Source organism: Phyllostomus discolor, chromosome 7 (assembly GCF_004126475.2).
Source record: "Phyllostomus discolor isolate MPI-MPIP mPhyDis1 chromosome 7, mPhyDis1.pri.v3, whole genome shotgun sequence".
In the NCBI taxonomy this organism is placed as follows: domain Eukaryota; kingdom Metazoa; phylum Chordata; class Mammalia; order Chiroptera; family Phyllostomidae; genus Phyllostomus; species Phyllostomus discolor.
The window spans coordinates 41528281-41552851 of NC_040909.2; the positions used below are offsets into that span (position 1 = coordinate 41528281).

Below are 24571 nucleotides of genomic sequence, written 5' to 3' on the forward strand. Positions count from 1 at the left end.
TGGTGTGGCTCAGTGGATTGAGCACCGGCCTGTGAACAAACTGTCCAAGGTCCTATTCCTGGCCAGGGCACATGCCTGGGTTGCAGGCTGGGTCCCCAGCTGGGGGTGCATGGGAGGCAACCACAAATCAATATTTCTCCTCCTTCTCTTTCTCCCTCCCTCCCTTCCCTCTCTCTAAAAATAAATAAATCTTTTAAAAATATGAAAGAATGTCAAAAGGCAGGGGTGGTCTAGGTTATTTTTAAAAGTCTCTCTTACCTTTAAGTTTTGTGAGCTAATCCTAACTTTTGGACAGCTTTTGTACTGGCTAACTTTTCTCCAGGAAATAAACCTGAGTGCCCTCCTCAACCAGATTTCTTGTACAACTGCTGGACAGCTACACTGCCTTCAGAATCAGCTGTATTTTAGTAGTTACTACTGGCACCAACTGTCTGCAAACTGCCCAAAGCTCCCCACAGGCGTGTGGGGCAAACTTTTTTTTTTTTTTCAGGCAACAGTATGAAACTGAATACAAATCCTGGAAAGGAGCCCAGAGATGAACAATAGACTTTCTATCCACTTAGCGTGGCCTACAGTAACAAATACTGTTTACGAACATGTATTTAGCTTTATGAAGTAAAGGTAGAAAAAATTCAAAGTACTGAGTGACTTTGAACTTTACGTGAACTAAGTGAATCTTAAACAAGAGCTAGAAGAACTGAATACGTCTCTAACGCAAAAAAAAAAAAAATCAGTTTCCTCCTGTTTTTCCTGCTTCTGAATCCAGTTCAAGCTTGGTTTTTAAAAAGATTGAAACTGTTAATGGGTGAGACCTGGTTCTTCTTGTGATGCATGTAAAGAATTACATATCAGCAAATCTAGTAGTATGTAATCAGTTTATTAGTGGCTCCCTTCCATGGAAGAGAACAGGACCAGGTAGAGTAGAGGGTGACAGGGGAAAGTTTTAGAGCAAAGCAAGGTGAGAAAAGCAAGAGCGTCTGAAGACCAGGGTGGCAAGCCCCTGGGCAGCCTAAGGCCGGGTGGCCAGAGACCGCTGTGGCTCGAGAAGCCAAGAGCCCCCTGAGCCCGAGAGAGAGAGAGAGAGAGAGAGAGAGAGAGAGAGAGAGAGAGAGGAGGAGAGAGAGAGAGGAGAGGGAGGAGAGGAAGAGAGAGGGGGGAGGGGAGGAGGAGGAAGGAGAGTCCTTTGTTCTCCAGCTCCAGACTTACAAAGTTGGTGGGATAGGAGGAAAAAAGTCACATATTGACTAATGGGTAAATGTGGCGCCAGCTTTCCTAGGGGTTTGCTAGCCTGAATTCTTACCTTGCTTCAGACCCCATTTGGGTCATCCTAATTGGTAAATGGTGTTTCCTGACGCCCAAGGTGATAAATGCTGGCCAGTGACAGTATTGCAGCCTCAGAGCTCTTCCTATGCTGTCTCCTGCTTCAAACTACCTTATTATGAAGAGATTTGTGATCTCTCTATGTCTGACAGCTCACTGGTTCAAATACCTTAGTTAGTTTTCAATAAATATGTGAATTAGCCCTGGCTGTTGTGGCTCAGTGGATTGAGTACCAGCCCAAACTGAAAGGTTGCTGGTTTGATTCCCAGGCAGGGATACATGTCTGGGTGGCAGGCAGGTGCCCGGTTGGGGGGCATAAGAAAGGCAACGGATAGATGTTTCTCTCACAAATTGATGTTTCTCTCCCTCTCTTCCTCTCTCCCTCCCTTCCCCTCTCTCTAAAAGTAAATAAATAAATAAAATCTTGAAGGCTCTTCTGAAGAGCAGAGATTTTTCATATTCAGCTCATTTCCCACTCAAGTTAGAAAACAGCAAAAATCCTTCATAACTATCTTTCTTCAGAAATCATTAAGACTTCATGAGGAAAGAAAGAGAAGCACATGTCGATAACTTCCCTACAATGTCCAATGTGTGAAGGCAAAAATGAACTCTGCCAAATTTTTCATTATAGTAAGATGAATGAGTTCAATATGGACTCAGAAAATATGGGTATATTTAACCTCTCTGAAACCCATTCTCTTTATGGTTCAACACAACCATCCTGTCAGCATCTTGTTAAAAAACAAAAACAGTAATGCAGTAAACATAGGTTAACATATAAAACATTAACTATGGTCCTAAGTGAGGAGACACCTTGGAGATACTGCTATTTTGGTTCCAGACCACCACAGTAAAGCAAGTATCGGGATAAAGTGAACCATCACCTTTTTGCTGGTGTAAGGTCTTCCCTACAATTTGTAAAAAAAAAAAAAAAAAAAGGAACATCTGTGACAAGCAATAACATGAGGTATGCCTGTAATCAGAACTCTAGCTGCACAAGTTGAAGAAGTGACACATTAGGAATAAAATAAACGGTTTAGCGTAACACTGTGTATGGACTGCAGTGACTGGTGAGCAAAGACATGTGACTTGAGAGTAAAGGGGGATATAGTTGCTTCTTTTGGCTCCAGAAGCCGCTCTAACCCAAATATAGCTGGAGGAAGTGCTGGAAGGGTTAAATTCCTTAGCCAAGACTTCCAGAAAATAGTACATTTACTATTCAACCTTTGGAGAAAGGAAGTTGGGAAAAGTGAAACTAGACCACATAGACATCAGTGCAAAGTGTTTGCCAGACACGGCAAGGAAAACCTACAAAGACTTCTTTACAAAAGGATGGTGAGGACAGCGTATAAGGCATATAGGTGTGTAATAGCCTTAAAAGTATTTAATGTGAGTATAGTGAAACAGTTCTGGACTAGGTGTGAGAAAGTAAGTTTTAGATCAGGTTACACCACATTCAGAAGTAGAATGGTTTAACCTGGCTGGTGTGGCTCAGTGGATTTAGTGCTTACCCATGAACCAAAGGGTCACCAGTTCAATTCCCAGTCAGGGCAAATGCCTGCGTTGCAGGCCAGGTCCCCGGTGGTGGGTGCACACAAGAGGCAATCACACATTGGTGTTTCTCTCTCTCTCTTTCTCCCTGTATTTGCATCTCTCTAAAAGTAAATGAATAAAATCTCTCTTAAAAATGGTAGAATGGTTAGAGCAGTCCGAATCAGGTAGGTATAGGTTCAAATCCCAGCACTTCCACTTATATTGTATGACTTTAGACAAATTTCTGCCCCTCTAAACTTGTTCTAAACCTATTACATGGAAATAAAAATGTCTATTTCTTAGGGCTTGAAGGTTAAATAAAGTACATAAAGCAATGAGCACATCTAGCATTCAGTAACAATAAATTATAGATGATATTAGCTATATATCCTCAGTTGGGCATCATTCTCTAACTGAAAGGTTGCAGGTTCAATTCCCAAAAGGTATTGAAAGGAATTCCTCAATTCCTGAGGTCTCTACGAGAAAGAGAGAGAGCAAGCACCATACTATTTTATTTCAACCCTCGAACAATATAAAGAGATGAGAACTTCCAATGCTGATTTCCAGTCAGGATGGAGCCATAGATAGACATGCTTTGCTTCCTTGCACAACCACAAGAAGAATTACAACTAACTTAAAAAAAAAACAAAAACAAAAACAGAACTGCCAGAAATTCGGACCGTATGGAAGTCCGACAACCAAGGATGTAAAGAAGCCACATCCATCCAAATGGGTAGGAGGGGCGGAGATGCCATGTTAGGGCAGAGAGACAAGATGCAGTGTGGTGTGGAAAGGTGGCAGCAACAGAATGGGCAGTCCTGTACTCACGTGTGGTGGATAAAAATTGGGAGGGATATCGAGGGAGAAAGCGATCCCAGCCCCAGGCCAGACTGCACAGCCCAGGGTTCCAGCACAAAGAAGACAGAGCCCCATAACTTCTAACTATAAAACCCTGTGGAGGTTGGGACAGCCATGAAACTGCCAGTCTCTCAGGAGAGTCTATTGAAACATCTCCCATGTATTTAGAACTTACACAAACCCACCCACTCTGGCATTCACCACCAGGGCAACAGCTAGAAGGGCGCTGGTCGCACACAGGAAGTGAGTAAAGTGATTGGAAACTGGGAGAGTGCTGGCCAAGCCTCCAGAAGTCAAGCAGTGGCATTGTCCCCTCTCCAATCCCTCCCCCCACACAGAGCCACAGAGTGGTGAGGCAGGTTGCCCCTCCCTGACAAATACCTAAGGCTCCACCCCATACAACTTAACAGGTGCACTAACTCAGGTTGTCAAAGTGATAGGGGACTTAAGAGTTGGAAAATTTTCATTTAAGTAGTAGCTAATAAGCTTAGTAATCAATGCATGTAAAAGCTTTTGTTCCAGGAACTGAAGGTATGACCCACCCTGACTCCAGGAGACCATAAGCAGTTCCACCTTTGCCTCAGAAGGACTGCAAACAACTTGAGATGATATCTGAGCCATTGTACTCCAGGATGAGATGACCACTACCTAGGACACAGCTTAAGACCACTGCCCAGGACAAGAATGCTGAAGTCCTTTTTTTAATCTAATTAAATTGAGGAGACAGACAAATATGGCTCAAATGAAAGAACAGAACAAAACCCCAGAAAAAGAACTAAATCAAACACAGATAACCAACCTATCAGATGCAGAGTTCAAAACACTGGTGATCAGGATGCTCAGAGAACTCACTGAGTATGGCAACAACATAAAGGAAGAAATGAAAGTTACACTAAGTGAAATAAAGAAAATCCACACAGAACCAACAAAGAAGGGAAGGAAGCAGGGATTCAAACCAATGATTTGAAACATAAGGAACAATTAAATATTCAACCAGAACAGAAAGAAAAAACAAGAATTGAAAAAAAAACAAGGAAAGTATAAGAAGACTCTGGGACATCTCCAAACATACCAACATCTGAATCACAGGGATGCCAGATGGATAGGAGGAAAAGCAAGGTATTGAAAACTTATTTGAAAAAATAACAAAAGAAAACTTTCCTCATTTGGTGAAGGAAAAAGACATAAAAGTCCACAAAGCAACAGAGTCCCAAACGTGTTGAACCCAAAGAGGACCACACCAAGACACATCATAATTAAAATGCCAAAGGTCAAAGGTAAAGAGAATCTTAAAGGCAGCAAGAGAAAAGCAGATAGTTACCTACAAAGAAGTTCCATAACACTATAAGCTGATTTCTCAAAAGAAACTTTGCAGGCAAGCAGGGACTGGCAAGAAGTATTCAAAATGATGAAATGCAAGGACCTAAAACCTAGATTGCTGTAATCAGCAAAGCTATCATTTAGAACAGAAGGGCAGATAAGGTGGTTCTCAGACAAAGTAAAACTAAAGTAGTTAATGATCACCAAGCATTATTATTACATGAAATGTTAAAAGGGACTTATTTAAGAAAAAGAAAAAATATCTTTCTTCTTTTGAAAACTATGAACATTAAGATGATAACAAACTCAAACTATCAACAAGTGGAATTTAAAACAAACAAATAACTAACTAACAAGCAAAACAACCAGAAAAGGAACAGAATCATAACTATGGAGATCATTTGGAGGGTTATCAGCTGGAAGGTGGAAAGGGAGAATGGGGGAAAAGGTACAGGAATTAAGAAGCTTAATCAGCAGGTACAAAATATACAGTGGGATGTTAAGAATAGTATAGAGAATGGAGAAGCCAAATAATTTGTATGTTATGACCCATGGACATGAACTAAGGGGGGGATTGGCTGGAGGGAAGGGGGTACTGAGTGAGAGGGGACAAAGGGGGAAAATTGGGACAACTGTAATAGTATAATCAATAAAATGTACTTTAAAAGAAAGAACTTCTGATGATGAACCATGCAAGTAATAATACAGGAATGGATAAAAACTCAGCAACAAAACACAATCATTTAATTGTACCTCACACTTCACAGCAGTACTAGCAAGTATTTCTGGCCAATTGCTTCCAACAACAGGGTCTGAATGAACCCCTGATCCTAACAAAAAGAACTGCCACATTTTCTCCCTGACAGCTTATACCAAGTCCTTACACACCACACTTCTACACTCACCAGATTTTTTTAAACCTCATCTTAAAATATATAACAAGGCACTATCCGTGATCCCAACAAAAACTAAAAATCAACCCTGACAGGTGTGCCTCAGTGACTTGAGTGCCACAGGGTCGCTGGTTTGATTCCCAGTCAGAGCACATGCATGTGTTGCGGGCCAGGTCCCTAGTAGAGGGTGTGCAAGAGGCAACCACACATTTATGTTTCTCTCTCTCTCTTTCTCCCTCCCTTCCCCTCTGTCTCAAATAAAATAAAATAAATTAAATCTTTTAAACCCCACCCTGTATTTTTCAGACTACAAGACGCACTTCCCCCCCTCCCAAATTTGGGAGGAATAATGGTTGTTAATACTGCTGTTGAGTTCTGTTTACATTTACACTGGTGAAATATTATGTTATTTAGGTTATTAATATTTTACCATATTTTAAGATATATTTTATTGATTATGCTATTACAGTTGTCCCATTTTCACCTCTTCATTTCATCCACCCTGCACACTCCCTCCCACCCACGTTTTCCCCCTTTAGTTCATGTCCATTTGTCCTACATATAAGTTCTTTGGCTTCTACATTTCCCATACTATTCTTACCCTCTCCCTGTCTATTTTCAACCTACAATCTATGCTACTTATTCTCTGTACCTTTTCCCCCTCTCTCCTCCTCCCACTCCCCTGTTGATAAGCCTCCATGTAGTCTCCATTTATTTGGTTCTGTCCCTGTTCTAGTTGTTTGCTTAGTTCGCTCTTGTTTTTGTTTTAGGTGTGGTTGTTAATAATTGTGAGTTTGCTGTCATTTTACTGGACATGTTTTTTGTCTTCTTTTTCTTGTGTAAGTCCTTTGAACATTTCATTTAATAAGGGCTTTCGTGATGATGAACTCCTTTAATTTGACCTTATCTGAGAAGCACTTTATCTGCCCTTCCATCTAATGAAAGCTTTGATGGATAGAGCAATCTCGAATGTAGGTCCTTGCTTTTCATGACTTGGAATACTTCTTTCCAGGCCCTTCTTGCCTGTAAGGTCTCTTTTGAGAAATCAGCTGACAGTCTGATGGGAACTCCTTTGTAGGTAACTGTCTCCTTTTCTCTTACTGCTTCTAGGATTCCATGCTTATCTTTTATCTTGGGTAATGTAATTATGATGTGCCTTGGTGTGTTCCTCCTTGGGTTCAACTTCTTTGGGACTCTCTGAGCTTCCTGGAAGTCTATTTCCTTTGCCAGATTGGGGAAGTTCTCCTTTATTTGTTCAAATAACTTTTCCACTTGTTGCCCTTCCTGTTCTCCGCTGGTACCCTATGATTTGGATGTTGGAACATTTAAAGATGTCGTGGAGTTTCCCTAAACCTCTCATGTTTTTGAATTCTTGTTTCTCCATTCTTTTCCAATTGGATGTTTATTTCTTCCTTCCTTCTAATCCACTCTATTGATTTGAGTCCAAGTTTCCTTCCCATCACTATTGGTTCCCTGTACATTTGCCTTCATTTTTTCATCTAGTTTGCAACCAAATTCAACCAATTCTGTGAGCATCCTGATTACCAGTGTTTGAACTGTGCATCTGATAGGTTGGCTATCTCTTCATCGCTTAGTTGTATTTTTTTCCGGTGCTTTGATCTGTTTTTTTCATTTGGGCCATTTTTTTTTGTCTTAACACACCTGTTATGTAGCAAGGGGTGTAGCCTTAGGTATTCACCTGGGCTGGGCAACCCACTTAGCTGCTTTGTGATGCTGTATGTCGGGGAGGGCTCAGAGAGGGAACAATGGCATTTGCTCCAATCTCTGCTGGGTTTCAGTCACTTCCCCCACTTCTCACAAGCAAATTGGGCCCTTCTAGTGCTGATTTTCAGATGGGTGGATTTGTGTACGTTCTAGGACCCTGTGGGTCTCTCCAACGAACTCTCCTATGAGGCTGGAAGTATCTCCCCACACCTCAACCCCCACAGGGGTTTTCAACTGGTGTTTTCAGGCTTCATTTCCCTGAGCTGGGACCCTGGTTGTGTGGTCTGTCTTGCTCCCCAGTTCTCCTGGTTTATCTGTGTGTGAATGTGGGACTGCCCACCGCAATGTGCACCACACTGAGCTCCACAATCCACTATCTTGCTAGGTCTGCCAGCCACCACCCTGTGCACCTGGGGTCCACCAGCCACTGATTTGTCGTGAGTCCTCTCCACCCCAGTTTGCCCAACTCCGCCCCTCCTGCTGGTCTGGATGCATATGACTTCTTTAACTCCTTGGTTGTTGGACTTCCATACAGTTCAATTTCCATTGGTACTGGCTGTTTTTGTTTTCAAATTGTTGTTGTCCTTCTTTTGGTTGTGCAAGGAGGCACAGTGTGTCTACCTACACCTCCATCTTGGCCAGAATTGCCATATTTTACCACATTTTTTTGCTTCAAAAATTTTTTTATTTTCCTACTCTAAAACACAGGTGTATCTTATGGTCCAAAAAATATGTTATATCCTCAGGTGAGGATTTTAAAAATATTAAATATAATAAGATACAAAAAAATTTAAAAACCTGAATATGTTAATAGTAAAAAGTATATATGTTAGTATTGGTCTTTTAAAAAGGAATTTAATAACAAGACTTGAGAAGACTGGATTTAACCGCCCAGCCCCCACCCTGCCGCTGTCCACCTGGCACACAGACATTAAGGCAAAGGCTCCTGGAGAGGCATGTCCACCTGGCTGTGGGCTGCGGCTCCAGGCAGGACACTCCACTCCTGGCAGGGTCCACAGAAAGGCTTCTCCCTCATGTTCACTGAGCCACTAAACATCCCAAAATAGACTGTCTCAGCCATATTGATGAATAGGCCTGTGTCCACCACATAGGGGGGTGCCTGGGGTCATTTTCTTAGCTGGGCTCATTTCACTCCATTTGTGCACAGGGTCAAACTCCCAGGCAGGATAAAACTCCCTTATCATTCCGATACACCAAAGCTGCAGGTCAATCCCCAGTCAGGGCACATACAAGAATCAACCACACCCCAAACTTCTGAATCACAGCTCTGCTCACTGGGATGTAAGCCATGGGGATGACCTCAGTGGGGATTCCCTTGTGACGTGATCCCCAAGGTTCTTCGAATCTTTCCTGAAATCAGCAATCACGATGAAGTGAGTGGAACAGCCCACCACAGTCTTCGGGGTCAGGCAGCCTCCACTGCCCCTGATGAGACTGAGACCAGCATCTACAGCACTTTGTCAGCACCATCCATGGCCAGGTCAGTCTCGGGGTGTTGGCTCAGGTCACTGCGGGTTACGCCGCAGTGCAGCACGAGCTGACAGGCCTGGAAGGAAAGTGGGGATACAGACGAGGTTCAGCTTCTCTTGTTTCACCCTTTCAGTTGTTCGCTGCACAGCATGGAGAATTGTAGAATAGCTTCCAACTCCCAGCACTTGGTTATTCCTCACGTGATTCTCCTCCACAGCTCGGCCCGCAAGCTTCTTGGCTCCTTGGCTTTGAACGTCATTGAGGGGCCAGGGGCCAGAAGGACAATGCTGGCCTCATCGCCACCGTTGGTGCTTGTTTGGCTCATGCTGCTGGGAATCCCAGACTGCCAGGTCTGTGTGTTCATTAATGTGGAATTTAAACAAAGTAGTAAGTTAGAAAAGAGGCAATAAAACTGGATTATTCTGGGCTTCTGGCCAAGATGAAGTCATAGGTAGATATGCTTCACTTCCTCGCACAACCAAAAGAAGGATAACAACCAATTTAAAAACAAAAACAACCAGAACTGCCAGAAAACTGAACTGTGTGGAAGTCCAACAATCAATGGGTTAAAGAAGAAACATTCATCCAGATGGGTAGGAGGCTGAGATGGGAAGCCAGAGTGGAGTGGATGCATGACAAGGTGGCAATGGCTGGCAGGCTGGGTGGCCCCACCTACCACTGCGGATAAACCAGAAGGAACAACTGGGGAGAGAGACAGACCATGCAACCCAGGGTTCCAGTGCAGAGAATTAAAGCATCAACACCTCTTGCTATAAATTTTTGGGGGGGTTGCTGCAGTGGGAGAAACTTCCAGTCTCAGAACAGAGTCCATTGGAGGGGTCCATGCGGTACTAGAACTACCCAAACCTTCCCACCCAGGAATTAGCACCAGGAAAGTACTTGAAAGGGCACAGTTGTTTATGGGCAGCAGGGGAAGTGACTGAACCAGGGTAGAAGCAAGTGGAATTGTTCCCTCTCCAATCCCTCCCCTACATACAGCTCCACAATGCAGCCCAGTGGGTTGCCCTGGAAAATACCTAAGGCTCCACCTCTTACAATGTGTTCCAAGACAAAGAAATAGGACACAAATGAATACACAGATCAAAACTACAGAAAATAACTAAGTGACAAGTGGACACCCAACCTATCAGATGCAGAGTTCAAAACACTGGTAATCTGCATGCTCACGGAAAAGGCTAAGTATGGCTGCAAATAGAGGAAGAAATGAAGACTATACAAAGTGAAATAAGGAAAATATACAGGGACCCAACAGTGAAGGGAAGGAAATCAATGATTTGGAACAGAAAAAAGAATAAGCATTCAACCACAGCAGAATGAAGAAATGAGAATTCACAACAATGAGGAGAGGATTAGAAACCTCTGGAAAACTTTAAATGTTCCAACATCTGAATCATAGGGCTGCCAGAAGGAGAAGAGGAAGAGCAAGAAATTGAAAACTTACTTGAAAAAAGTGATGAACGAAAGCCCCTCCAATCTGGTAAAGGAAGTAGACATGAAAGTCTAGGGAGCTCAGAGAGTCCCAAAGAAGTTGGACCCAAGGAGGAACACACCAAGGCACATCATAATTACATTACCCAAGATAAAAGATAAGCATGGAATCCTAGAAGCAGTAAGAGAAAAGGAGACAGTTACCTACAAAGGAGTTCTCATCAGACTGTCAGCTGATTTCTCAAAAGAGACCTTACAGGCAAGAAGGGCCTGGAAAGAAGTATTCCAAGTCATGAAAGGCAAGGACCTGCATCCCAGACTACTCTATCCAGCAAAGCTTTCATTTAGAATGGAAGGGCAGATAAAGTGCTTCTCAGATAAGGTCAAATTAAAGGAGTTCATCATCATGAAGCCCTTATTAAATGAAACATTAATGGGACTTATCTAAGAAAAGATCAAATCTATGAACAGTACAATGACAACAAACTCACAACTATCAGCAAACTGAACCTAAAAAACAAAAGCAAACTAAGCAAACAACTAGGACAGGAGCAAAATCACATAAATGGAGATCACATGGAGAGTTAACAGCAGGGAGAGGATGGGGAAGAATGGGGGAAAATGTACAGGGAATAAGAAGCAGAATTGGTAGGTATGAAATAGACAGAGGAAGGTTAAGAACAGTATGGGAAATGGAGAAGCCAAAGAACTTACACGCACATCCCATGGACATGAACTAAGGTGGGGAAATACTGCAGAAAGTGGGAGTGCAGGGTGTGGGGGATAAAGGGAGAAAAAAGTGGGACAAACTGTGATAGCATAATCAATAATATATACTTAAAAGATTGGATTATACTGACTTTTTGGCTTTGAGGTAAATCTAGTGATCAGGAGTAGCTTCCATGTTCCAGAGGTACAGCTTTCACAGGGGAAATTTATTGTTATCAGCCTGAAAAGACAGTTTGTGGTCAAGAACAGACGTTTTGTTGACAACTGAGACATTCCTCCCCCTTGTCCCGTGAACAACGTGGTGCAGAACCGAATTGTTTGACATTCAAGAAATGAGGTTTGACTGTTTCCTGCTTTCAGGGAGATTGAGAGGGTCAAACGCCCTTTGGCACCCGCTGCCAGTCTAGTAACTTCAATTCCAAGTGATCAATACGCCACTGTAGGACATGTGGGGTATTTGTCTTGAACCCTGACACTCCTTTACTTTACACAGAACATTTCACTTTGATACTTCTGGTATTTCCCCCTACAAACAAGCTATTCTCTGTGACACCAGCTGGGTGTCATCGTACAATTTGACTCAATTCCAACACTGTCAACCTGGAGATAGCATCAGGTCCCACAGGGCAGGGGATCCCCACAAGGCTGTTCCCACCCCACTTCAGGTGCCAGTCACAAAGAGGAGGCCCCCAGGTTGCCCACAACTTCCATCTGCCTTGGTTACTTACTGGGAGTTCTCACAAGTCCCCTGTCCTATATTCAATTAATTTGCTGGAAAGGCTCACAGAACTTAGGGAAACATTTACTTTTCCCAGCTTTCTCTAAATGTTTTATTTATTTATTTTTAGAAGGAGAAGAAAGGGGAAGGGAGGGAGAAAGAGAGGGAAAAAAACACCAGTCTGTGGTTTCCTCTCATGTGCCCCTCACTGTGGAGCTGGCCAGCAACCCAGGCATGTGCCCTGATCGGGAATCCAACCGGCCACCCTTTGGTGCGCAGGCCGGCACTCAATCCACTGAGCCACATGAGCTAGGGCTATTTCCCAGTTTTTAAAAGGATATAGGGTCCACCCCTGACTGGTATGGAACAATGGGTTGACAGTCCTCCTGCAAATCCAAAGGTAGCCTGTTGGATTCCCACTCAGGGCACATACCTGGGTTGTGGGATTTAGTCCCCAATTGGGGGTGTGCAAGATTGATGTTCCTTTCTTGCATTGATGTTTCTCTCCTCTTTCTCCCTCACTCCCCCTCTATCTAAAAATAAATAAATAAAACCCTTTTTAAAAAAAGGACATGGGGTACCTAGCACTGCGGAGTTGGGGTGCATGATCTTCCTGGTGTGAACTCAAGGGCTTTGCTGCTTGGGGTATTCTATTTGAATACAAAGCATAGTTATTGCAAGGTAGTTTATTTTAATATATTTTATTGATTATGCTATTACAGTTGTCCCATTTCCCCCCTTCACTCCCCTCCACCCTGTACACCCTCTCCCACCCATATCCCCCCTTTTAGTCATGTCCATGTGTCATACTTATAAGTTTTTTAGCTTCTACATTTCCCATACTATTCTTACCCTCCCCCTGTCTATTTTCAACCTACAATCTATACTACTTATTCTCTGTACCTTTTCCCCCTCTCTCCTCCTCCCACTCCCCTGTTGCTAACCCTCCATGTGATCTCTATTTCTGTGGTTCTGTTCCTGTTCTAGTTGTTTGCTTAGTTTGCTTTTGATTTTGCTTTAGGTGTGGTTGTTAATAATTGTGAGTTTGCTGTCATTTTACTATACATGTGTTTATCTTCTTTTCTTGGATAAGTCCCTTTAACATTTCATAAAATAAGGGCTTAGTGATGATGAACTCCTTTAACTTGACCTTATCTGAGAAACACTTTATCTGCCCTTCCATTCTAAATGAAAGCTTTGCTGGATAGAGCAATCTCAGATGTAGGGCCTTGCTTTTCATGACTTGAAATACTTCTTTCCAGGCCCTTCTTGCCTGTAAGGTCTCTTTGGAGAAATCAGCTGACAGTCTGATGGGAACTCCTTTGCAGGTTACTGTCCCCTTATCTCTTGCTGCTTCTAGGATTCTCTCCTTCATTTTTACCTTGGGTAATGTAATTATGATGTTCCTTGGTGTGTTTCTTCTTGGGTCCAACTTCTTTGGGGCTCTCTGAGCTTCCTGGATTTCCTGGAGGTCTATTTCCTTTGCCAGAATGGGGAAGTTCTCCTTTATTATTTGTTCAGATATGTGTTCAATCTGTTGCTTTTCCTCTTCCCCTTCTGGTACCCCTATAATTCGGATGTTGGAACGTTTAAAGATGTGCTGGAGGTTCCTAAGATTCTCATTTTTTTGAATTCTTATTTCTCCATTCTTTCCTGTTTGGTTGTTTTTTTTCTTCCTTCTGGTCCACTCTATTGTTTTGAGTCCCAGTTTCCTTCCCATCACTATTGGTTCTCCATGCATCTTCCTTCATCTCTTTTATGGTAAACTGCATTTTCTCATCTAATTTGCACCCAAAATCAACCAGTTCTGTGGGCTTCCTGATCACCAGTGTTTTGAACTGTGCGTCTGATAGATTGGCTATCTCTTAGTTGCTCAAAGAATGAGTCCTGGGTCATTGATCTGTTCTGTTTGAGACATCTCTCTCTCTCTCTCTCTCTCTCCATTTTTTTTTTTTTTTTGGTCTGGTCACTCCTGTTACGGTGAGGGGTGGAGCCTTAGGTGTTCACCGGGGCTGGGCACCCCAGTCGCTAGATTGTGACATTGTATGTGGGGGCAGGGGCGGGAGGGAACAATGGCAGTAGCTCTGTTCTCCTGGGACCTCAGTCCCTTCTCTGGGATCCTGGGTTGCGCACTCTGCCCTGATCCACAATCGCCGCCTCACTGGGTCCGCCAGCTGCCACTTGCGTACTCAGGGTCCACTCACTGCGATCCTGCACACCCCAGATGCCTTACACGCTCCCGGTTGCCTTATGCACCCAACTCTCCCTGTTCTCCGCACCGCGACCCCAAGCCCGGCTGCTTGTCTCCACCACTCCTACCGGTCAGGATGAATGGGTCTACTTCAATTTCTTGGCTGTCCGACTTCCATTCAGATAAATTCTCCGTCAGTTCTGGGTGTTATTCTGCCTCTAAATTGTTGTTCTAATCTTGGTTGTGCATGGAGGTATGGTGTGTACACCTATGCCTCCATCTTGCCGGAAGTCACAAAGTAGTTTTTACTTGTTGTAAAAAAAAAAAAGAAACATGGCATCCATATCCAAAGCTCTGTCTCAAACAAAACAGTGTTTTCCACTTTTCTTTCCCTAAACATCAATCAATAAATAAAATAAGAAAAGAAAACGGAAAGGAGAAATAGTGAAGGGCTATCAGGCAGCCCTGTGACAAGCACAGAGTGGGACTGAGGTGCTCAGAATGCTAACACACAATGACCTAGTGTGGAAGGACCTGGAAAGCTCACGCTGGTGTTCCTTTGTCAAGAGTGCAAAACATGGACACCTATTTCGTGTCCACAGTGCATGGATGCCTAGGCCACTGCCCTGTCCTTTTATCACCTTCTCAATGTAAGCACTGGTGAAGTATTAACCATTTATCCTTTTTTATTTTTTAATAAACTTTATTTTTTAGAGCAGTCTGTGTTTACAGCATAATTGAGAGGAAGGTACAGGGATTTACCATATGCCTCTTGCCCACACACACAGAGCCTCCCTCTTATCAACATCCGCCATCTGACACGTTTCTCGTAACTGATGAACCTGCGCAGACACATCATCATCACCTGAAGTCCATAGCTTACCTTCAAGTCCACGCTTGGTGTTGTACATCCTGTGGGCTTGGACGCATGTAAAATGTCATAGATCATGTAGTATAACATATAGTGTAGTATCGTATAGTATAGTATAGGAATTAGTATAGTATAGTATAGTATTAGTATAGTTTGTGATACTACAGGAACAGTTTCACTGCCCTGACAAATCCTGTAATCTACCTATTCATTCCTCCCTTCCCCCCAAACACTGGTGACCACTGATGTTTTTACTCCATAATTTTGCCCTTTCCAGAATATTGGATAGCTGGAATCATATTATGTGGCCACATCAGATTGGCTTCTTTCATTTAGTACTAAGCATGTCCCCTCCATGTCTTTTCATGGTCAACAGCTTGTTTCTCTTCAGTGCTGCAGAACCCATTGTCTGGATGAATCATAGCTTATTTACGCAGTCACCTACTGAAGGACATCTCGGTGACTGCCAAGTTCTGTCAATTATGATGAAAGCTGTTATAAATATCCACGTGCAGGGTTTTAGACATTAAGTTTGGACCTCGTCTGAATAAATCCCAAGAAGCACGATTGGTGGATTATATGGTGAGGGTATGTTTAGTTTTATAAGAAACCGTCAAACTGCCTTCCAAAATGGCTGTACCATTCTGCATTCCCACCTGCAGTGAATGAGGGTTCCTGTTTCCCTGCATCCTCGCCAGCATTTGGTGTCATCAGTGTTAGATTTTAGCCTTCCTAATAGTGCCTTGTGGTACCTCATTATCTTAACTTTCATTTCCCTGATGACGTATGTGAAGCATCTTTTCACTTGCTTAGTGAACATCTGTGTATCTTCTTCAATAATGCATCTGTTAGGGATCACTGTGTTTTCATGTGGAAAAAACTTTGTTCCAGTGTAAATATTTTTCGTAATCCTTTTCTGTAGTGCTTAATTGTTTTACAGTGATATTTCATATTTATGAGAAAAATAAACTGAAAAGAAACAATGATAAAAAAATCCAGCATTGGAAAGAGAAGGGACTGAGAATAAAGTTGGCTACTTGTGTCTGCTACCCTCCCCTCACCTTACACCTTTAAATAAACATGACCTTCACAACTCTCCTAGAGAGAAGAATCTGGTTAAAATTACACAACACACCCTCCTTATTTCCTTTACTCAGCACCATTTAATGTATTAAAGAACAACTGTTTTTAAGTCAACATAGGAAACTGACCCTAGTTGATGTCGCTCAGTGGATAGAGTGCCAAGTGGAGAATCAAAATGCCCGAGGTTCAATTCCTGGTCAGGTATATGCGTTCGTTGTGGGCCAGGTCCCCAGTACGGTATGGTGAAACAACTGATGGATGTTTCATGCAATAATGTTTCTCTCCTTCTCTTTCTCTCTCCCTTCCCTTCTCTCTATAAATAAATAAAAAATCTAGCCCTGGCAGGTGTGGCTCAGTGGAGTGAGTGCTAGGCGGCAAACCAAAGGATCAGAGGACTCATTCCGAGTCAGGGCACATGCCTGGGTTGTGACCACATCCCCAATAGTGGGCGTACAAGAGGCAACCGCACATTGATGTTTCCCTCTTCTTCTCCCTCCCTCCACCTCTCTCTAAAAGTGAATAAATATTTTTTCAAAATCTAAAAATATATTTAAAAAAACAAAATGGGAAACAGTACAGTCTCTTAATATATTTAATATATTTATAAGACTTCAAGTGAAAAACATATTATCATGCTACAGGTTTTCAATCTTTCTTGGCCAACACAAAAACAGTGCTCAAACTGCATGTTTTAACAAGAACATGAAATCTCATTTTGACACAAAGACTGATCAAAATAAAGTAAAACCAACACTGAACTAATCCAGCACCAGCAGACTTCATAATCCCCAGCCTACCCCACTCCGGAACTCGGACAGCTGCCTCCTGTACCAGCATTTCTTCTTCCCTGCCCAACTATTTGACACAAAAATTTAGACAGTTAGAGGTATACCACTGAATGAGTACTACAATGTGCTTTAAAACAAGAAAGAGCCAACCAGTTTGCTGACTGTGGAGAAGGGAACCAGACTGGGTGAAACGTGAGGCAGTAACAAGACAGCCGTGGGGCACTGGTTCCTGAGCCCGAAGGTTAGCACGAGGGGCCAAAGATGCCAAGAAATATCCCAACATTATTCACAAAAGAAACATTGTGCTAATGTTTATGGAGAGCTGATAAAGATGCCATGAGAAGATATTTAAGTTACAAAGTTAAACAGAATACAAAACTGTACGTACAGTATAACCTCAACTTTGTCCAAACAAACCAACCAGAAGTAACCCTTTTCACATTGTATAGTGAAAAGTCACGATTTTGCTACTGAGTGCCACACGCTGTGCTTGGACGCGTGTTTCTTCCGGCCCAGCAGAGGGTGTGAGGACGCCCAGGGGGCCAGGGCACAAAGCACGGAGCGCTTCATGAAGCTGTGTGTCTTCTCCGGTCGCTCACATTTCAGTACACGTGCTGCCGAAGCAAGCACAAAATGATTCCCTTTAAAACGTTTATTTGCTGTGCACACTCTAAGGTCCCTTGTTTCTCACCCCCCTGAAAAATGGGCAAATCCTCCAACACTTCCTACCAAAGTACCCACTGGTTTGTTCGTTCAACAATCACTGGTGAAGGCTCACAGTGTGAGAGGCACTGGGGTCTCAAAGAGGAGACAGGTTTGTTCCTGCCTCAAGGACATCTCAGTCTTCTCAGGCGGCAGGTGGACACGTCACCAACCACAGTACAGCAATTAAAGCAGATGCCACTGCTCTCTTACAATCAAAGGATATGCTGCACTTCTCACTGATTTACTTACACAACGGTTCTTACACAGAAACTCTCCTGACTAAGAGGCAAATACAAGTACTTTCCTTTATACACACTTACTTGCCCCTAATCATCACCATACCTAGTGAAATCAGTTAACTTTCTTTTAAGCAAGAAGCATTATTTTACTGTAAGAATGAGACACCTGAAACCGAGAATAAGTGACCAGTCCTATATCTAGATCAAGAGTAGTCAGTTCCATCAAAAGCAAAGGCTCAGGAGGGCAAATTAAAACCTTCAGTCTCATCCGCCATCTGCTGATTTTCAATATGCTCCTGTGTCAGCCGCTCCAGGTCTTTTCTCACATTCGGGTGGTCTTCCAGATCTTCATAGAGTGACCTCGCAATGTCCAGTCTCCTGTAATCCTCAGGCTTGACTAGGCTTCGCACAACCTGAAGGCATCGCTCTTTTAGGGTATACACTGTAAGGGCAAAAACACCAATCTTTAGCAGCAAACTCAGGCAGGCCTTGAGACAGGGGATGAGTGAGCAAGAGCCTTTGCCAACCATGGCAATTATACTTACTACAGATGGACCTCACTGTGGGCAAAAAAAGTGAGGACGTGTGCTGTGGCAGATGTGACGTGATGGCCCCAGTGGGCATCTCATGGTATTTGTCATGGTATCTGTCACCCTGTGTAGTAGCTTCCCCTTGAAAGTGGGCCAGGCCTGCGATGTGTCTTAAGAACTGAATGTGGGTGAAGGGACAGTGTGGCAGTTTTGGGTCTGAGCCTTAAGAAAGCCTAGCATCTTTGGCTCTTACCCTCTCAGAAGCACTGAGCTGCCCTGGGGGAGAGGCCTCACACAGAGGGACAGGCACTGGGACCACAAGGGACAGAAGCCCAGCCCTCAGCCAACTTGCCAGGAGAAAACAGCCACACCAATGACCACCAATGAGCAGAATGACCACCCAGCTGAGGAAGCCTGTACTGCAGGGTTATGGACAAATCAAGTGGTTGTTGTTGGTTTTGGGGTAGTTGTCACAAAAGCAGTACAGAACCAAAATGGTGTGGAATTTGATTTTGGGGGAAATGAAATCTGATTTTACTCTCAGAACTTACTCTTCCAGGAAGGGATGTCAAACTCATTTTCACTGGGCGCTACCTCGGCCTCACGGTTGTCTTCAAGGAGCCAAAATAATTTTAGGACTGTAAAAATGTAAAAACACTCCTTAACCATTAAGGAGTTGAAACTACATTTGGCCCTTTGAAGGCTACCGAGAGGCTGATGTGGGCCCTGGTGAAAATGAGTTTGACATTCCTGCTTTAAGGGTACCGCACGAGGCAAAATTTACTCATCAATTATCATGTTCATATACCTACTTCCTTAAAACAGGGCCTTACACCTATTCGTTTGAACTTTATGAAGCTGCTATAGACATTTAGTGGTATTTGTTTAATGCATAAGAACATCAGTTTCTTAGAGTTCAACCTAGCAATCGCTTGAGGTTTTGTTTTTAACAATTTTTATTAATTTATTTGAACCAAACTGATGACAACTGCCAGGAAGCAAAATCTCAATGGATTGAGACTGGCTCCCAAAATCACTTGAGTCTTAGACAAAGTGTATATATACTATGATGTTAATGTTCAATTCAGAGATTTTTTTTTGTAACCCCTGTTGGCACTGTGAGTTTGACTGGGTTAGATAACATTAAAAGATACAATATTAGAAGCCATATAAAGTAGCCATGATATATTGCCCTGGCTGATGTGGCTCAGTGGAGTGAGTGCCAGCCTGTTAACCAAAGGGTTGCAGGTTCTATTCCCAGTCAGGGCACATGCCTGGGTGTGGACCTGGTCCCCAGTAGGGGGCGCATGAGAGGCAACCACACATTGATGTTTCCCTCCCATGCTCCCTCCCTTACCCTCTGTCTGAAAATAAAGAAAATCTTAAAAAATAAAAATAAAGTAGTCATGATAGCTCAATCTCTGCACCTTGTTCTTCTCCTGAGACTCCAGGGCATGTTCTACTCTAAGGCCAGGGAAGTAAAATGCATTCATAATTCTACCATCAGATATTTTAATGCAGCCCAGCTCTGACGAGCCTGCAGAGCTTCTGAGACACCACGACACCTCTGCTCAATACAGAGCCTACAAATATTCTACTTCCATTTTATCTGTGGTGGAGAATAGGACACGGAAAGGTTGCCTACCTTGCCGAGCACCAAGCAAAAATGAGTTAAGGGCTTGGCTCCTGCAAGTGGCCTTTCTTCTACTTATTGCAACAGCCTGGTCTTTTTGAAAAGTAAGATGGAACCTCAGTACCTGGTAGTGTGATGTTGGCAAAAATAGGCTGTCCATCCACATTGAGAGAGGGCACAAATAGTTCCGTCTGGTTAACCAGAAGCCCATCATAGGTCCCAGCATCTCGGAAGAGCCAAAGGTGACCTGTCAATGCAAGCAGAGGCTGTTCAATAGCCACACCCCTATTTCCTGCACCTCCCTGCACCGACATTAAAATACCCGCCATTCTGCTTAGCCTTCAGACAAAGGCCTTCCACATTAGCTTGCTCAGTCCTCACAAAAGGTTCATTTACACATGAGAAAATAGGTCTGAAAAAGCCAAGTGACCTGCTCAGGCAACAGGACTAGTAAATAGAAGACCATGTACTTGAGGCTCCAAATCACACCACTACCTTCTACTCTACCATGGAGAAAAGCAAAGCACATGAATTACAAATCACACCAACACTGCAAATTAAAAGAAGAGATGAGGTCAGTGACTCCTCAAATCTGTGCTTCTCAAAAACAAGGTGCAAAAACATCTTGTGGAGAAAGAAGCAAGGCAGAGAGGGTACATTCTGCAGGAACAGATGAAACTAATCTATGATGTAAAAAATCAGAAGACTGGTTGCCTCTGGATGGGAGGGGAATGAGTAGAAAGAGGGAAGAGGGTACTCTCTGGGGTGATGGAAATGTTCTAATCTGTAACTTTAATTAGGTGTTTACATTTGTCAAAACCCATCAAACCCTAAGATCTGCACATTATGTAAATTAACCTGGACTTAAGAAACAAATGCATCATATGCAAGAGAGAGAAGAATGGAAGGCAAACCCCCAGGCGACGATGCTGTTTAAGGAGGCGGACGTGCCTCAGAATAAATATAGCAGGTGTTCCTGGGGCATAAACTTACTTGAAGTTCTGATGGCAAATTTTAAGGAATGTAAGCTGGCAATTTTTTTATTGTGGTAAAATGTACATAGCATGAAATTGACCATTTACACCATTTTAAGTGTACAGTTCAGTGACATTAAGTACATTCACATGGTAGTATTTTTAAAAAGTTACGTTAAATCAGGCACAGATAAATTCTGAAGAATACAAAATTCACACAACTTTCTAGATAAAGTAGGACACTACAGAAGTGTTGTCCCTGGAAGAACTGTGTTCTTCCTCATTAAATATTAGGGAAGTTTGGTGTGAAAGTTTAAGAGGCACTGACTATACCTCCCTTGAGTTAAAAAGATTCATCAGGCTCCTCTCAGGATGGTTGTGAAATGTTTATTCATATTTTTTTAAAAATTTATATTTCAGCCCTGGCTGGCGTAGCTCAGTGGATTGAGTGCAGGCTGTGAACCAAAGTGTCACAGGTTCGATTCCCAGTCAGGGCACATGCCTGGGTTGCAGGCCTCGGCCCCTAGCAACCGCATATTGATGTTTCTCTCTCTCTCTCGTACTCCCTCCCTCCCTTCCCTCTCTAAAAATAAATAAATAAATAAAATCTTTAAAAATGTTTATATTTCAATTACAGTTGACATTCAGTATTATTTTATAATACTTTCAGTGGAAAAGCATAGTGGCTAGACATTTATATAATTTACAAAGTGATACCCCCCATAAGTTTGATAGCCACTTGCACTGTACAGTTATCACAATATTATTGACTGTATTCCTTGTGTTGTACTTTACATCCCTGTAACTATTTTCTAACTGTCAGTTCCTACTTTCTAATCCCTTCAAGCTTTTGTACCCAGCCCAACTCACCTCCCTTCTGGCAACCATAAGTTTATTCTCTGTATCTTTGAGTCTGCTTCTATAGTTGTGAAAATTAAGTCCCACTACGACTACTTTTCTTCTTGAAAACCATGGAAAAATTACTATCTCTTTAGGCAATAAGGCCTAGTTATAGGTTATTACAACAGCTTCCTAACTGGTTCCTCCACACCAGTCTTTCTCGCCAAACCACACTGCAACCTGCATGAGCTTTGCAAAACGTAAACCTGGCAAGTCATGTCCCTGCTAAAAAACTTTGAACAGCCCCCATTTCCCTAGGTGTAAAATCACCTTTAGGGCTTCCTCTCCCACCATTCCATACCCACTCCTCCTTCAGCCCATGCGGTTCCCTCTTGCCTAGAACTGCTCTCTTGGTTGGTTAGATCCCATTCATCCTGCAGGGCTCCCTTTCCTCTCCGGGGAACTCTCCCAGAGCTATTTGAAACCACAGGTCTACACTCACCACCACCGCCACCCCTGTCCTCACTTCCCCTTGACTGAGCAGATAAATGCCGGCTCCAAGCTCCAGCAGCCCGCAGCCCCTGTGCTCCGTTCCTACCGCAGCAATTTTGACATTGGCTTGTTCTCACTTGTTTTGAAGCATTCGTCTGTCTCCCCACTAGACAGTTCTCCATGCAGGCAGGGACCCTACGCGGGCCTGGCCCACTAGGGTCATCGAAGAATGTGAGAGTCTTCCATTAACAGACTAAACAAATGGGCATTAGGGATGGAGCGCTTCTTTTATAATTACAAGTGGAATGGGGTTGGGGAAAAGTCACCATCAAACTCAATTAATCAGTCTTATAAAGAAGAATGCTCTGCCACTTACTAGTAGCTTCACCTTGGATCTGTCACTACCTCTCAGGGGCCTCCGTTTCCTATGCGTGAATGGGAATAATAATGACAAGAGCACCTGCCTCCCCGGGTGGTGGAGGGGAGTCGATGAGTTAGTGCCACCGTTGCTGTTGCTATCAGGCCTAGAGCGTTGGGCAGCGCTGTGGGGACCGCTCAGCAGCGGCGGGCAGGCGCTCAGTCAGCGGAACAAAGAGGGCTGCTCGGCCCGGCCGCGTAAGGGCGACCCTACCTCGGTAGCTTTGGATGTGACGGCCGGTGCCTGGCGGCAGGGTGGGATAGGGGAGAGGCTGGCCGTCGAAACTGAGCCACACGGGAAGCACGACGCGCGGGCTGCGGTTGCAGAAGATGACCTGGGACGGCTCGCATGAATTCACGGAGCGCAGCACCGGCTGTGGCTTCTCCGCCTCCATCTCCTGCGGGGCGTCTGCCTCCTCGGGATGGGACTCTTCCCCGCCGTACTCTTCTCGGCTGTGTCACTTCCTCGGTGTCCCCCAGGTTCCCAGCCTCCCTGAGCACTACCTCCAGGAGCAGATACAACCCGACCTCAGCCCCGGAGGATTCGCTGGCTGCCTGGAGCGGAAAGGGGCGGGGCGCACGTGCTTTTTCCCGGGCAGGCGTCTGCGTGCGCGGAGGGATCTAGCCGCACGCGTCTCACCTCACTGAGGCGGTGGGCGGTCCTAGGACAACCCATTCTCCTGTTCTCTCAGAAATTGGGTCGTTCCCGCCTGTTTCCTTTGCTTCTTTCATTCTAATGAGACCGCATGGTTTTTGCCATATTTTCCGTACCGTTTGCACTATTATTTACTTAGTAAATTTCTCATTAATCATGTTTGTCTCAAAGGGTCAATGGGTAACTTTGTGACCCATTTTGGGTCACAAAGTTAAAATTTTATACGGAAGAGTATAATAAGGTTAACAATTTCCCTCTTACCCCAGTTCCCCTAGCCACCAAGAAAAAATTCTTGGAAATAGCAGGTATCTCCAGCTTTTTGTACTTCCTTTCAAAGGTGTCCTATGCATATGCAAGCAATTAAACAAGTTGGAGAAAAAATTTTATGTCATTACCACCAACAGAAATTAATCCCCTTGCCATATAGAGTACAGTGGAACTAAGTTCAAAGAAAACAAGTTATTAAAATTTATCTATTGTCTATTAAAGCTCTGACCCTACTCTTGATTTAAAAGGATTAGCCAAGTGTTAGATATTAGATGCCAAGTTTTAAGTTTTTGAATCAACTTTCTACTGAACATGATGAGAAAGATTAAAGGAAACTGAAAAGGGAATCACTTTTCAACTGCAGTGTGTGCCCTCCGAAATTCACACCCTCATGGGTTCTCCTTCCAGGTCTAGCTTCAGTGATGTTGAACAAAACCCTTAAATTCTATGAGCTTTTATAAACAACTAGGACAGGAACAGAATTGCAGAAATGGAGATCGCATGGAGGATTATCAGGCAGGAGGCAGAGGTGGAAGAATGGGGGTAAAGGGTACATGGAATAGGAAGCATAACTGGGAAAAAGAATGCTCCCTCATCAAGATGGAATTATACTTAAAGTAAAAAGGCAAGATACCAAAAAAAATCCAGATATTTGGAAATTAACCCACTTTAAAACAATCCGGACTTCCAGCCAAGATGGCGGCATAGGCAGACACTCTGTGCCTCTTCACACAACCAAGATAGGGACAACAACGTTTTAGAAACAGAATAACAACCAGAACTGACAGGAAATTGAACTGTATGGAAGTCGGACAACCAAGGAGTTAAAATAGACACGTTCATCCAGACC

General features: G+C 43.5%; 1 protein-coding gene and 1 pseudogene across 1 annotated transcript; both read right to left on the reverse strand.

Annotated features, from left to right (window-relative positions):
• Positions 1-8443: 8443 nt before the first annotated feature.
• Positions 8444-9599, reverse strand: LOC114501330 (annotated as a pseudogene).
• A 7173-nt stretch (positions 9600-16772) lies between these two features.
• LOC114501724 (von Hippel-Lindau disease tumor suppressor-like) lies at positions 16773-23369 on the reverse strand. Its single transcript, XM_028518458.2, has 3 exons — positions 23014-23369; positions 20201-20323; positions 16773-18355 (listed from the first exon to the last, which is right to left on the reverse strand). Exons 1-3 carry the CDS (start codon positions 23192-23194, stop codon positions 18150-18152), a joined length of 510 nt encoding a protein of 169 aa, XP_028374259.1. The 5' UTR covers positions 23195-23369; the 3' UTR covers positions 16773-18149.
• Positions 23370-24571: the final 1202 nt, after the last annotated feature.